Source organism: Eupeodes corollae, chromosome 1 (genome assembly GCF_945859685.1).
Source record: "Eupeodes corollae chromosome 1, idEupCoro1.1, whole genome shotgun sequence".
Lineage (NCBI taxonomy): Eukaryota > Metazoa > Arthropoda > Insecta > Diptera > Syrphidae > Eupeodes > Eupeodes corollae.
In genome coordinates this window covers 171711434-171728263 of record NC_079147.1, presented here as the reverse complement: position 1 = coordinate 171728263, position 16830 = coordinate 171711434, and the positions used below count along the sequence as shown (strand labels likewise).

The 16830-nt window shown below is 38.0% G+C and overlaps 1 protein-coding gene across 1 annotated transcript in view; it reads right to left on the bottom strand.

Annotated features, from left to right (window-relative positions):
- LOC129946998 (uncharacterized) overlaps nucleotides 1-15811 on the bottom strand; it is a 23362-nt gene extending 7551 nt beyond the window's left edge. The window contains exons 1-3 of the mRNA XM_056057390.1: nucleotides 14075-15811; nucleotides 11961-14008; nucleotides 10414-11849 (exon numbers count right to left, since the gene is read on the bottom strand). Of these exons, the coding sequence (XP_055913365.1) occupies nucleotides 10414-11849; nucleotides 11961-14008; nucleotides 14075-15811 (5221 nt within the window). The remainder of the gene's footprint in view (nucleotides 1-10413; nucleotides 11850-11960; nucleotides 14009-14074) is intronic.
- Between the last annotated feature and the right edge of the window lie 1019 nt (nucleotides 15812-16830).

The window sequence follows — 16830 nt, the reverse complement described above, 5'->3', positions numbered from 1 at the left end:
AACCCTTGCCGAAAAAAGTAGTATTTTCAAAATTATTTCCCAACCAATCAAAATACACATCAAAAGAAAGGTATTCAAATGCTCTACCCACAACTGCAAACCAAAATGTTATACGATCGCTCGTTTCCGAAAAATTAGTCCAAAAGTAAAATTACAGAATTTCGACCCAGCTCATCACAAATTATCTTTCGGTTGCTCTATTTCCTCAACCAAGCCTCCAAACATGATGCGGTTTTCACTAAAATACAGAGCATCGACCCACCTTTCAATTGATGCATAAATCACAAAAATGATTTTTTTTCAGTTTTTCGAGAAAATCGTGGGCTAACCCTTGCCGAAAAAAGTAGTATTTTCAAAACTATTTCCCACCCAATCAAAATGCACATCAAAAGAAAGGTATTTAAATGCTCTACCCACAACTGCAAACCAAAATGTTATACGATCGCTCGTTTCCGAAAAATTAGTCAAAAAGTAAAATTACAGAATTTCGACCCAGCTCATCACAAATTATCTTTCGGTTGCTCTATTTCCTCAACCAAGCCTCCAAACATGATGCGGTTTTCACTAAAATACAGAGCATCGACCCACCTTTCAATTGATGCATAAATCACAAAAATGATTTTTTTTCAGTTTTTCGAGAAAATCGTGGGCTAACCCATTGCCGAAAAAGTAGCATTTTCAAAACTATTTCCCACCCAATCAAAATGCACATCAAAAGAAAGGTATTTAAATGCTCTACCCACAACTGCAAACCAAAATGTTATACGATCTCTCTTTTCCGAAAAATTAGTCAAAAAGTAAAATTACAGAATTTCGACCCAGCTCATCACAAATTATCTTTCGGTTGCTCTATTTCCTCAACCAAGCCTCCAAACATGATGCGGTTTTCACTAAAATAAAGAGCATCGACCCACCTTTCAATTGATGCATAAATCACAAAAATGATTTTTTTCAGTTTTTCGAGAAAATCGTGGGCTAACCCTTGCCGAAAAAAGTAGTATTTTCAAAACTATTTCCCACCCAATCAAAATGCACATCAAAAGAAAGGTATTTAAATGCTCTACCCACAACTGCAAACCAAAATGTTATACGATCTCTCTTTTCCGAAAAATTAGTCAAAAAGTAAAATTACAGAATTTCGACCCAGCTCATCACAAATTATCTTTCGGTTGCTCTATTTCCTCAACCAAGCCTCCAAACATGACGCGGTTGTCACTAAAATACAGAGCATCGACCCACCTTTCAATTGATGCATAAATCACAAAAATGATTTTTTTTCAGTTTTTCGAGAAAATCGTGGGCTAACCCTTGCCGAAAAAAGTAGTATTTACAAAACTATTTCCCACCCAATCAAAATGCACATCAAAAGAAAGGTATTTAAATGCTCTACCCACAACTGCAAACCAAAATGTTATACGATCTCTCGTTTCCGAAAAATTAGTCAAAAAGTAAAATTACAGAATTTCGACCCAGCTCATCACAAATTATCTTTCGGTTGCTCTATTTCCTCAACCAAGTCTTCAAACATGATGCGGTTGTCACTAAAATACAGGGCATCGACCCACCTTTCAATTGATGCATAAATCACAAAAATGATTTTTTTTTCAGTTTTTCGAGAAAATCGTGGGCTAACCCATTGCCGAAAAAGTAGTATTTTCAAAACTATTTCCCACCCAATCAAAATGCACATCAAAAGAAAGGTATTTAAATGCTCTACCCACAACTGCAAACCAAAATGTTATACGATCGCTCGTTTCCGAAAAATTAGTCAAAAAGTAAAATTACAGAATTTCGACCCAGCTCATCACAAATTATCTTTCGGTTGCTCTATTTCCTCAACCAAGCCTCCAAACATGATGCGGTTTTCACTAAAATACAGAGCATCGACCCACCTTTCAATTGATGCATAAATCACAAAAATGATTTTTTTTCAGTTTTTCGAGAAAATCGTGGGCTAACCCTTGCCGAAAAAAGTAGTATTTTCAAAACTATTTCCCACCCAATCAAAATGCACATCAAAAGAAAGGTATTTAAATGCTCTACCCATAACTGCAAACCAAAATGTCATACGATCGCTCGTTTCCGAAAAATTAGTCAAAAAGTAAAATTACAGAATTTCGACCCAGCTCATCACAAATTATCTTTCGGTTGCTCTATTTCCTCAACCAAGCCTCCAAACATGATGCGGTTTTCACTAAAATACAGAGCATCGACCCACCTTTCAATTGATGCATAAATCACAAAAATGATTTTTTTTCAGTTTTTCGAGAAAATCGTGGGCTAACCCTTGCCGAAAAAGTAGTATTTTCAAAATTATTTCCCACCCAATCAAAATGCACATCAAAAGAAAGGTATTTAAATGTTCTACCCACAACTGCAAACCAAAATGTTATACGATCTCTCTTTTCCGAAAAATTAGTCAAAAAGTAAAATTACAGAATTTCGACCCAGCTCATCACAAATTATCTTTCGGTTGCTCTATTTCCTCAACCAAGCCTCCAAACATGATGCGGTTTTCACTAAAATACAGAGCATCGACCCACCTTTCAATTGATGCATAAATCACAAAAATGATTTTTTTTCAGTTTTTCGAGAAAATCGTGGGCTAACCCATTGCCGAAAAAGTAGCATTTTCAAATCTATTTCCCACCCAATCAAAATGCACATCAAAAGAAAGGTATTTAAATGCTCTACCCACAACTGCAAACCAAAATGTTATACGATCTCTCGTTTCCGAAAAATTAGTCAAAAAGTAAAATTACAGAATTTCGACCCAGCTCATCACAAATTATCTTTCGGTTGCTCTATTTCCTCAACCAAGCCTCCAAACATGATGCGGTTTTCACTAAAATACAGAGCATCGACCCACCTTTCAATTGATGCATAAATCTCAAAAATGATTTTTTTTCAGTTTTTCGAGAAAATCGTGGGCTAACCCTTGCCGAAAAAAGTAGTATTTTCAAAACTATTTCCCACCCAATCAAAATGCACATCAAAAGAAAGGTATTTAAATGCTCTACCCACAACTGCAAACCAAAATGTTATACGATCGCTCGTTTCCGAAAAATTAGTCAAAAAGTAAAATTACAGAATTTCGATCCAGCTCATCACAAATTATCTTTCGGTTGCTCTATTTCCTCAACCAAGCCTCCAAACATGATGCGGTTTTCACTAAAATACAGAGCATCGACCCACCTTTCAATTGATGCATAAATCACAAAAAGTATTTTTTTTTCAGTTTTTCGAGAAAATCGTGGGCTAACCCTTGCCGAAAAAAGTAGTATTTTCAAAATTATTTCCCAACCAATCAAAATGCACATCAAAAGAAAGGTATTTAAATGCTCTACCCACAACTGCAAACCAAAATGTTATACGATCGCTCGTTTCCGAAAAATTAGTCAAAAAGTAAAATTACAGAATTTCGACCCAGCTCATCACAAATTATTTTTCGGTTGCTCTATTTCCTCAACCAAGCCTCCAAACATGATGCGGTTTTCACTAAAATACAGAGCATCGACCCACCTTTCAATTGATGCATAAATCACAAAAATGATTTTTTTTCAGTTTTTCGAGAAAATCGTGGGCTAACCCTTGCCGAAAAAAGTAGTATTTTCAAAACTATTTCCCACCCAATCAAAATGCACATCAAAAGAAAGGTATTTAAATGCTCTACCCACAACTGCAAACCAAAATGTTATACGATCGCTCGTTTCCGAAAAATTAGTCAAAAAGTAAAATTACAGAATTTCGACCCAGCTCATCACAAATTATCTTTCGGTTGCTCTATTTCCTCAACCAAGCCTCCAAACATGATGCGGTTTTCACTAAAATACAGAGCATCGACCCACCTTTCAATTGATGCATAAATCACAAAAATGATTTTTTTTCAGTTTTTCGAGAAAATCGTGGGCTAACCCTTGCCGAAAAAAGTAGTATTTTCAAAACTATTTCCCACCCAATCAAAATACACATCAAAAGAAAGGTATTTAAATGCTCTACCCACAACTGCAAACCAAAATGTTATACGATCGCTCGTTTCGGAAAAATTAGTCAAAAAGTAAAATTACAGAATTTCGACCCAGCTCATCACAAATTATCTTTCGGTTGCTCTATTTCCTCAACCAAGCCTCCAAACATGATGCGGTTTTCACTAAAATACAGAGCATCGACCTACCTTTCAATTGATGCATAAATCTCAAAAATGATTTTTTTTCAGTTTTTCGAGAAAATCGTGGGCTAACCCATTGCCGAAAAAGTAGTATTTTCAAAACTATTTCCCACCCAATCAAAATGCACATCAAAAGAAAGGTATTTAAATGCTCTACCCACAACTGCAAACCAAAATGTTATACGATCGCTTGTTTCCAAAAATTAGTCAAAAAGTAAAATTACAGAATTTCGACCCAGCTCATCACAAATTATCTTTCGGTTGCTCTATTTCCTCAACCAAGCCTCCAAACATGATGCGGTTTTCACTAAAATACAGAGCATCGACCCACCTTTCAATTGATGCATAAATCTCAAAAATGATTTTTTTCAGTTTTTCGAGAAAATCGTGGGCTAACCCATTGCCGAAAAAGTAGCATTTTCAAATATATTTCCCACCCAATCAAAATGCACATCAAAAGAAAGGTATTTAAATGCTCTACCCACAACTGCAAACCAAAATGTTATACGATCGCTCGTTTCCGAAAAATTAGTCAAAAAGTAAAATTACAGAATTTCGACCCAGCTCATCACAAATTATCTTTCGGTTGCTCTATTTCCTCAAATAAGCCTCCAAACATGATGCGGTTTTCACTAAAATACAGAGCATCGACCCACCTTTCAATTGATGCATAAATCACAAAAATGATTTTTTTTCAGTTTTTCGAGAAAATCGTGGGCTAACCCTTGCCGAAAAAAGTAGTATTTTCAAAACTATTTCCCACCCAATCAAAATGCACATCAAAAGAAAGGTATTTAAATGCTCTACCCACAACTGCAAACCAAAATGTTATACGATCGCTCGTTTCCGAAAAATTAGTCAAAAAGTAAAATTACAGAATTTCTACCCAGCTCATCACAAATTATCTTTCGGTTGCTCTATTTCCTCAACCAAGCCTCCAAACATGATGCGGTTTTCACTTAAATACAGAGCATCGACCCACCTTTCAATTGATGCATAAATCACAAAAATGATTTTTTTTTCAGTTTTTCGAGAAAATCGTGGGCTAACCCTTGCCGAAAAAAGTAGTATTTTCAAAACTTTTTCCCACCCAATCAAAATGCACATCAAAAGAAAGGTATTTAAATGCTCTACCCACAACTGCAAACCAAAATGTTATACAATCGCTCGTTTCCGAAAAATTAGTCAAAAAGTAAAATTACAGAATTTCGACCCAGCTCATCACAAATTATCTTTCGGTTGCTCTATTTCCTCAACCAAGCCTCCAAACATGATGCGGTTTTCACTAAAATACAGCGCATCGACCCACCTTTCAATTGATGCATAAATCACAAAAATGATTTTTTTCAGTTTTTCGAGAAAATCGTGGGCTAACCCATTGCCGAAAAAGTAGCATTTTCAAATATATTTCCCACCCAATCAAAATGCACATCAAAAGAAAGGTATTTAAATGCTCTACCCACAACTGCAAACCAAAATGTTATACGATCGCTCGTTTCCGAAAAATTAGTCAAAAAGTAAAATTACAGAATTTCGACCCAGCTCATCACAAATTATCTTTCGGTTGCTCTATTTCCTCAAATAAGCCTCCAAACATGATGCGGTTTTCACTAAAATACAGAGCATCGACCCACCTTTCAATTGATGCATAAATCACAAAAATGATTTTTTTTTCAGTTTTTCGAGAAAATCGTGGGCTAACCCTTGCCGAAAAAAGTAGTATTTTCAAAACTATTTCCCACCCAATCAAAATGCACATCAAAAGAAAGGTATTTAAATGCTCTACCCACAACTGCAAACCAAAATGTTATACGATCGCTCGTTTCCGAAAAATTAGTCAAAAAGTAAAATTACAGAATTTCTACCCAGCTCATCACAAATTATCTTTCGGTTGCTCTATTTCCTCAACCAAGCCTCCAAACATGATGCGGTTTTCACTAAAATACAGAGCATCGACCCACCTTTCAATTGATGCATAAATCACAAAAATGATTTTTTTTCAGTTTTTCGAGAAAATCGTGGGCTAACCCTTGCCGAAAAAAGTAGTATTTTCAAAACTATTTCCCACCCAATCAAAATGCACATCAAAAGAAAGGTATTTAAATGCTCTACCCACAACTGCAAACCAAAATGTTATACGATCGCTCGTTTCCGAAAAATTAGTCAAAAAGTAAAATTACAGAATTTCTACCCAGCTCATCACAAATTATCTTTCGGTTGCTCTATTTCCTCAACCAAGCCTCCAAACATGATGCGGTTTTCACTAAAATACAGAGCATCGACCCACCTTTCAATTGATGCATAAATCACAAAAATGATTTTTTTTTCAGTTTTTCGAGAAAATCGTGGGCTAACCCTTGCCGAAAAAAGTAGTATTTTCAAAACTATTTCCCACCCAATCAAAATGCACATCAAAAGAAAGGTATTTAAATGCTCTACCCACAACTGCAAACCAAAATGTTATACAATCGCTCGTTTCCGAAAAATTAGTCAAAAAGTAAAATTACAGAATTTCGACCCAGCTCATCATAAATTATCTTTCGGTTGCTCTATTTCCTCAACCAAGCCTCCAAACATGATGCGGTTTTCACTAAAATACAGCGCATCGACCCACCTTTCAATTGATGCATAAATCACAAAAATGATTTTTTTTCAGTTTTTCGAGAAAATCGTGGGCTAACCCTTGCCGAAAAAAGTAGTATTTTCAAAATTATTTCCCAACCAATCAAAATACACATCAAAAGAAAGGTATTTAAATGCTCTACCCACAACTGCAAACCAAAATGTTATACGATCGCTCGTTTCCGAAAAATTAGTCAAAAAGTTAAATTACAGAATTTCGACCCAGCTCATCACAAATTATCTTTCGGTTGCTCTATTTCCTCAACCAAGCCTCCAAACATGATGCGGTTTTCACTAAAATACAGAGCATCGACCCACCTTTCAATTGATGCATAAATCACAAAAATGATTTTTTTTCAGTTTTTCGAGAAAATCGTGGGCTAACCCTTGCCGAAAAAAGTAGTATTTTCAAAACTATTTCCCACCCAATCAAAATGCTCATCAAAAGAAAGGTATTTAAATGCTCTACCCACAACTGCAAACCAAAATGTTATACAATCGCTCGTTTCCGAAAAATTAGTCAAAAAGTAAAATTACAGAATTTCGACCCAGCTCATCACAAATTATCTTTCGGTTGCTCTATTTCCTCAACCAAGCCTCCAAACATGATGCGGTTTTCACTAAAATACAGAGCATCGACCCACCTTTCAATTGATGCATAAATCACAAAAATGATTTTTTTTCAGTTTTTCGAGAAAATCGTGGGCTAACCCTTGCCGAAAAAAGTAGTATTTTCAAAATTATTTCCCAACCAATCAAAATACACATCAAAAGAAAGGTATTTAAATGCTCTACCCACAACTGCAAACCAAAATGTTATACAATCGCTCGTTTCCGAAAAATTAGTCAAAAAGTAAAATTACAGAATTTCGACCCAGCTCATCACAAATTATCTTTCGGTTGCTCTATTTCCTCAACCAAGCCTCCAAACATGATGCGGTTTTCACTAAAATACAGAGCATCGACCCACCTTTCAATTGATGCATAAATCAAAAAATGATTTTTTTTCAGTTTTTCGAGAAAATCGTGGGCTAACCCATTGCCGAAAAAGTAGTATTTTCAAAACTATTTCCCACCCAATCAAAATGCACATCAAAAGAAAGGTATTTAAATGCTCTACCCACAACTGCAAAACAAAATGTTATACGATCGCTCGTTTCCGAAAAATAAGTCAAAAAGTAAAATTACAGAATTTCGACCCAGCTCATCACAAATTATCTTTCGGTTGCTCTATTTCCTCAACCAAGCCTCCAAACATGATGCGGTTTTCACAAAAATACAGAGCATCGACCCACAAATGCAAACCAAAATGTTATACAATCGCTCGTTTTTGAAAAATTAGTCAAAAAGTAAAATTACAGAATTTCGACACAGCTCATCACAAATTATCTTTCGGTTGCTCTATTTCCTCAACCAAGCCTCCAAACATGATGCGGTTTTCACTAAAATACAGAGCATCGACCCACCTTTCAATTGATGCATAAATCACAAAAATGATTTTTTTTTCAGTTTTTCGAGAAAATCGTGGGCTAACCCATTGCCGAAAAAGTAGTATTTTCAAAACTATTTCCCACCCAATCAGGTATTTAAATGCTCTACCCACAACTGCAAACCAAAATGTTATACAATCGCTCGTTTCCGAAAAATTAGTCAAAAAGTAAAATTACAGAATTTCGACCCAGCTCATCACAATTTATCTTTCTTTCTCCAAACATGATGCGGTTTTCACTAAAATACAGAGCATCGACCCACCTTTCAATTGATGCATAAATCTCAAAAATGATTTTTTTTTTCAATTTTTCGAGAAAATCGTGGGCTAACCCATTGCCGAAAAAGTAGTATTTTCAAAACTATTTCCCACCCAATCAAAATACACATCAAAAGAAAGGTATTTAAATGCTCTACCCACAACTGCAAAACAAAATGTTATACGATCGCTCGTTTCCGAAAAATTAGTCAAAAAGTAAAATTACAGAATTTCGACCCAGCTCATCACAAATTATCTTTCGGTTGCTCTATTTCCTCAACCAAGCCTCCAAACATGATGCGGTTTTCACAAAAATACAGAGCATCGACCCACCTTTCAATTGATGCATAAATCACAAAAATGATTTTTTTTCAGTTTTTCGAGAAAATCGTGGGCTAACCCTTGCCGAAAAAAGTAGTATTTTCAAAACTATTTCCCACCCAATCAAAATGCACATCAAAAGAAAGGTATTTAAATGCTCTACCCACAACTGCAAACCAAAATGTTATACGATCGCTCCTTTCCGAAAAATTAGTCAAAAAGTAACATTACAGAATTTCGACCCAGCTCATCACAAATTATCTTTCGGTTGCTCTATTTCCTCAACCAAGCCTCCAAACATGATGCGGTTTTCACTAAAATACAGAGCATCGACCCACCTTTCAATTGATGCATAAATCACAAAAATGATTTTTTTCAGTTTTTCGAGAAAATCGTGGGCTAACCCATTGCCGAAAAAGTAGTATTTTCAAAACTATTTCCCACCCAATCAAAATGCACATCAAAAGAAAGGTATTTAAATGCTCTACCCACAACTGCAAACCAAAATGTTATACAATCGCTCGTTTCCGAAAAGTTAGTCAAAAAGTAAAATTACAGAATTTCGACCCAGCTCATCACAAATTATCTTTCGGTTGCTCTATTTCCTCAACCAAGCCTCCAAACATGATGCGGTTTTCACTAAAATACAGAGCATCGACCCACCTTTCAATTGATGCATAAATCACAAAAATGATTTTTTTTCAGTTTTTCGAGAAAATCGTGGGCTAACCCATTGCCGAAAAAGTAGTGATTCGACTAGCTTTTTAGCCGAATATTAAAACAAATGAAATTAAATGAAACGCGATAAATTTGCAAGTAATATAATTTATTTTTTATTAAATAAACGTGGAGATGGTGTGTCGAACAATAATAATAATGGACTGTGTCCTATGCCCACAAAGAATAGGCTTTTATACTTCTGTCTATGCACCTGCATAACACTTGTTGTTGGTTGTTGTTGCTGCTTCAGCTTAGTTAAATTAAACTAAGTCATCGTTGTCGGTCGCAACTACCGCTATTTGGGAGCGACAATCGAGGATGGACAATGTGGTGTATATGTCAAGGGCAGCCGATGCTGTTGATGCTCTGTGCTTATGTTATGATTTGTATTTTTCGGTCGCAACAACAGTTACTTGGGAGCGACGATGTTGATGATGATGTTGACTTCAAAGCTTTGTATTTTTCGGTCGCAAGTACCGCTAGGTTAGAACGACCGATGTCGATGGTGCAAAGACAGTGCAAGTGCATTGGATGGCCTTGGCATTGGCCTAGTTGTGATGATTACTTCTGTGTTAGGGCAAGTGCGATTGATAACAACAGCTATTCTTGACAGGTTGATGATGAAGGCGTGCTAATAAATTGCAAAGGTTCTATAGTTGGTCATGGCCTACGTTTGGCATTGGCATTGACATTGAAATTGCTATTTGGTGCTAGAAGAAAACTAGAAAAATTACAGGGTGATGTTTTGGGTGTTTGGCAACAACCAAAGTTAATTGTTTGCGAACAGCAACATACTGCCCGCCTTGAAAGCTCCTACTTTCAACACTTTATGTACCTTGGCTTGTATTTTCAGGATCGAGTTCGATTGGTATTGGACACAATTTGGATATCGCACATTTATAGATACCTGTGGCTGTTTTGACGTTAGCCACACGTATGTTCCCATCGTCTCCTGTGTAGATTTCAACGATTCGTCCCATTGGCCATTTGAGAGGTGGTGTGTTATCTTCCTTTAAAAGAACTAGCTCGTTAATGTGAATGTTAGGTTGTGCAGAATTCCATTGTTTTCGAAGTTGAAGTTGTTGAAGGTAGTCATGTGACCATCTTCGCCAGAAGTTTTGTTGGATCCATTGAAGAAATTGGTATCGTTTCAGGTTGCTAATGTTGCAAGCTTCAATGCGAGGTTCTGCAATACTGGTAAGTGGTGACCCAACCAGAAAATGTCCTGGTGTGAGGGCTGTCAAGTCGTTAGGATTACTGGACATTGGAGTGAGAGGCCTGCTGTTCATAACTGCCTCAATTTGGCAGCAAACTGTTGTCATCTCTTCAAATGACAGCACCGCTTGACCAATAATTCGTCGAAGATGGTGCTTGGCGACCTTCACAGCTGCCTCCCAGAGGCCTCCAAAGTTGGGGGAGCGTGGTGGAATAAAACTCCATTCAATTCCATCTTGAAGACACTCTTGACGAATGATTTCGTTGTGCTGCTCGGACATGAACAATGTATGCAACTCTCTAAGTTCCCGATGTGCTCCTGTAAAATTAGTAGCATTGTCTGAATATATCTTCATGCACTTACCCCTGCGCGCAATAAACCGCTTGAGTGCCAAAATGAACGAAGATGTTGAAAGGTCAGATACTAATTCCAAATGGACGGCCTTAGTACTGAAGCACACGAAAATTGCCAAATAGGTTTTGTAGGGTGCACGTCCTCGAATGCGATGCGAAACATATAGTGGTCCACAGTAATCAAGTCCTGTTATGCTAAAGGGTCGAGAAGGTGTTACTCTTTCACACGGGATTTTGCCCATTATTTGTTGCGCTAGAACAGGCTTATTGCGATAGCACATGTAACATCGGTGAACTACTCCTCGTACGGTGCTTTTTACATCCAAAATCCAAAATCTTTGTCTCAAGATATTATGCAATGTTTGAGGCCCAGCATGTTTGTTGATATAGTGATGATGACGAATGAGGGTGTAAATGAATGGATGCGATTTTGGTAGCAAAATTGGGTGCATTGCATCATATGGTAGTGTTGAGTTTGATATTCGTCCTCCAACTCGGACAAGTCCATTTTTGATGAATGGTGAAAGTTGTTGTATACTTGATTTAAGAGGCTTTCCTTTTTTAAGGTTATTGATTTCCTCGGCGAAAGTGTTGTGTTGAATCGTGCAGAGTAGGCACCTGAGAGTTTCGTCAAATTCTAATGCTGTTATGGGTCCACTGATTTTGGGCTTGGTTTTTTTGAAGACACGGTTGTTAATGTGCCTGCGAACATAACAAAATATACGAATTAATTTGGAAAAATTGTTATAATATTTGCAATTTAAAATTATGTCAAAGGTGCGATGTGCAACAAGAACTATATTTTGTTTCCGCTGTTCAGTAATCTCTTCTTCCTCGGGTTTGTTGTGAAGTTTGGGCCAATCTTGTTCGGATAGTCGCAAAAGGTTAGGACCCTGAAACCAAAATTTGTTGCCAATGAGTTCGTGTGGGAACACTCCTCGAGAAACCAGATCCGCAGGATTGTCCGAAGGTGGAATGTAATTCCATGTGAAGTGTGGAAAATTTTGAATTTTTGCGACTCGATTGCTCACGAAGGTGGTCCATCGACATGGTTCAGATGCTAGCCAAGCCAGGACGATCGTTGAATCAGTCCAGCAGTAGGTCTGTATTTGCTGTCCAAGAATGCTTATGACTCTCTCCAGAAGTTCCACCAGCAGCAGTGCTGCACAAAGTTCGAGTCTGGGAATTGTTGTCTCTTCAATCGGTGCTACTCTTGATTTTGCACAAACCAAGTTCGACGATACAACTCCATCTTCGTCTATTGTTCTGAGGTACACGCAAGCTCCATAGGCCTTGGTACTAGCATCTGAAAAGCCATGAATTTGTGTGTTTATATTGCAAGTTGATACATACCGAGGGATTTTTATTTGATTTATGTCAATGAGGTGATTCCGATATTCCAACCATTGAGTGTGAAGATCTTCTGGGAGACTCTCATCCCAATGTAGTTTGAGCTTCCAAAGTGTTTGCATAAAGATCTTTGCTTTCACGATGAAGGGATTCATAAGGCCAAGTGGATCATAGAACTGTGAAATTTGCGACAAAATACTACGCTTGTTAGATTTGTGACTTGGAGACTCGATGTAGCTGAAACGAAAAGTGTCTTCCTTTGGATCCCATCCCATTCCAAGAGCTTTGATGACTTCACTGTCTCCTAGAACAATGAATGATTCCTTGTCTTCTTCCGGAACGTTTGCTATGATGGTGGGATCATTAGATGCCCATTTGCGAAGGTGAAAGCCTGCACTCAAAAGCAAGTTGGTCGTCTCTTCTTTGATTTGAATGACCTCACTACGATCATTGGCACCTGACATCAAATTGTCTACGTAGAAGTCACGCAATGTGATTGCCGAACCAATTGGAAACTGTTGTGCACCTTCTTCTGCCAGTAATCGAAGACATCTCACTGCTAAGTATGGGGCACAACTTGTACCATAGGTGACTGTTTTCAGCATATAGCTTTCGATTGCCTTCGTTTTGTAGTTGCGCCACAAAATGCATTGTGTGTTAGTATCCTTAGGACTTACCAGAATTTGTCGATACATTTGTGTTATATCTGCCATTAATACAAAACGATGGGTGCGAAAACGAACGAGGATGGTGAAGATGTCATCTTGAAGAGTTAGACCGACCTTCAGAATGTCATTCAAGGATTTGCCTGATGATGTTTTGCATGATGCGTCGAAGACAACGCGCAATTTGGTTGTTGAACTATCAGGCTTCAAGACACAATGATGAGGAATGTAGTTGACGTTATCTTGAATAGCCTTTGCTGCATCTAATTTGCACATGTGATCTAATCGTGCATACTCGTCAATGAAGTGGCAATAATCTCTCTGTAATGGTAGAGAACGATATATTTTGTGTTCAATTGATACTAACCGCTTCTTTGCTATTTCATATGAACTCCCGAGCGATGTGCGATCCTCACGAAATGGTAATTGAACGATGAACTTGTGGGTCAATGGGCAGCGAGTGGTTGTTGATTTGAAGAATGTCTCACATTCCTCTTCTTCTATTGAGAGTTTCTTTGTTGATGTGTGATTGTTTTCGATGGTCCAAAACTGTTGTAGGAGTTCTTCAATAGACGGAGTAGTAGTGGTGGTGAAACAAGTGTAGTTGATGCTAGATGATTTTGGTCCAACTGGTGCGATGTCCAACAAAGGTGTGTATTCTTGATCATTCCTTATTGTGCCACCCACAATCCATCCGAGAGATGTCTTTTGTAGGCTTGGAAGATTTTCTCCTAGTTTGATCTGACCTACTTGAAGAAGATCAAAGTAAATCCCTGCGCCGATAAGACAGTCAATAGCACCAGGTTGATTGAATCGAGGATCAGATAGCCGAGTATTGGAGGGAATCTTCCAGTTTTTGATGTTTATATGACGACTTGGTTAAGGTGAAGTGATTTCTGGAAGAATTATTACATTTAAGTATATCTTAAAGGAATTATTTAACGATAAAACGCATAATTGTGCCCTTTGATAAGCGATAGTGCTAACTTGTCCAATTCCACTGACGTCTAGGTATGTGCGACTGCGACTCAACTTGAGGTGTTGTGCAATATGCTCAGTGATGAAGTTAAGTTGGGAGCATGAATCAAGTAGTGTTCGACCAATTAAAGATGTACCTCCTCCATTGGAAAGATTAACCAGTGCGGTAGCAAGTAATACGTACCCAGCATCTCGATTGGTGTTAACAGCATGGCTTGCCTGTAAAGAGGTAGATGAAGACGAAGGTAATGGATTAGGATTAGGATTAGCAATTTCTTGGGAATCTGTTGCTGATGGTGCAGGAGTCTGAGGAATTGCAGGTGCGATGCGCTCACGATGCAGCAAGGTATGATGACTGTCACCACATTTTTGACATTTATTTGCCGAGTTGCAATGTTGTACTGTGTGACGTCCTCGTAGGCAATTAAGGCATAATTTCAACTCCTTGGTGAGCTTGAAGCGATCCATTGGAGATAAGTTAACAAATTTTTGGCAGCCAAATGGGTTGTGTGATGGCTGGTTACAAAAGACACAAGGTGACGTTGAAGGTGGATTGGTTGTAAGCAAGGACGAGTTCTTGAACAATGATTCTTGAGTTCTTGATTTGGCGAGGTGATGCGACTGCGACTGTTGTGATCGTTGATGCGATTGTGATGTGTTGGCTGATGTAGAACTGCGATGTGATTTTGCTTCGATGATGTTGAGAGTTTTACACCGTCTCTCCATGAATGTGCAGAGATCATTCCAGGATGGGAATTCAAAGGCGTCACTATTTGTCAGGGTTGTGGAATCCAAATTTTGGGTTAATTTGCTAAGGGTCTTCTGCTCTTGTCTGGCCGATATTTCATCTTCCCATTTGGCTTGGGACTCGTTGTCAAACTTTGACAAGATCAAATGCAGCAAGAATCCATCAGAAATTTGTTCCGTAGTACCTATTGAATTGAGTGCTCGGAGATTGACATTGATGGTGTCAATCATACCACGAATAGTTTCCACAGTGGGTTTAACTATGGAGTGCAGTTGAAAGATTTCTTGGATGTGTGCCTGGAATAAAAATCGTTTGTTATCATATCTGCATTTGAGAAGTTCGATGGCAGTTTCGTAGTTTTGGCTGGTGCATTCTAGAGACTCAATTACTCTGGCTGCGTCTCCATGGATGCAAGACCGGAGATACTGAAACTTTTCGATGTTGGTGAGCTCCTTGTTGTTATGAATAAGCGAGTTGAACATGTCTGAGAAATCCATCCATTTGGTATACAATCCCGAGAATGATGGAAGTGCTAACTTTTGTAAGTTCACACGAGATTTGTGTGAAATGGTGACGTTGTTGGGTGCGATGGTGCTATTTGGTGCCAAAAGGGTATCCAGATGTTGGAGCATATCTGAACGTAGAGTGTAATACGTCTCTTCGAAAGCATCTCTCTTACCACTTGTGAGTTCTTCTTCGTCAAGACGTTCGATCTGGGATTGCACCTTCTCGAAGTTGATGTTCTGAGTCTCGAGCATCTGCAATTTGGTTTCAACCTGGAAGCGATTAAGAGAGTTCAAATAAGTGGCCAGAAAGTTTTTAGCTTTAGTTTGCTGTCCAAGGATGACAGCTCGTTGAGACCGGAGAGCCCTTAATTCCGTTTCATACGACTCATCCGATTTGGTTTTGGTTTCGGTTGACATAATAGCGATTGTTCAATTCACGATTGTTCACAATTTTACACAAGTTCAAATTTTCGCGAATAAATTTAGTGCAAATTGGGTGAATTTAATACAAAATACTGATTGCTATCCGGCTCGAAGGACCTCTATGATTCGACTAGCTTTTTAGCCGAATATTAAAACAAATGAAATTAAATAAAACGCGATAAATTTGCAAGTAATATAATTTATTTTTTATTAAATAAACGTGGAGATGGTGTGTCGAACAATAATAATAATGGACTGTGTCCTATGCCCACAAAGAATAGGCTTTTATACTTCTGTCTATGCACCTGCATAACACTTGTTGTTGGTTGTTGTTGCTGCTTCAGCTTAGTTAAATTAAACTAAGTCATCGTTGTCGGTCGCAACTACCGCTATTTGGGAGCGACAATCGAGGATGGACAATGTGGTGTATATGTCAAGGGCAGCCGATGCTGTTGATGCTCTGTGCTTATGTTATGATTTGTATTTTTCGGTCGCAACAACAGTTACTTGGGAGCGACGATGTTGATGATGTTGATGATGATGTTGACTTCAAAGCTTTGTATTTTTCGGTCGCAAGTACCGCTAGGTTAGAACGACCGATGTCGATGGTGCAAAGACAGTGCAAGTGCATTGGATGGCCTTGGCATTGGCCTAGTTGTGATGATTACTTCTGTGTTAGGGCAAGTGCGATTGATAACAACAGCTATTCTTGACAGGTTGATGATGAAGGCGTGCTAATAAATTGCAAAGGTTCTATAGTTGGTCATGGCCTACGTTTGGCATTGGCATTGACATTGAAATTGCTATTTGGTGCTAGAAGAAAACTAGAAAAATTATAGGGTGATGTTTTGGGTGTTTGGCAACAACCAAAGTTAATTGTTTGCGAACAGCAACAAGTAGTATTTTCAAAACTATTTCCCACCCAATCAAAATGCACATCAAAAGAAAGGTATTTAAATGCTCTACCCACAACTGCAAACCAAAATGTTATACGATCTCTCTTTTCCGAAAAA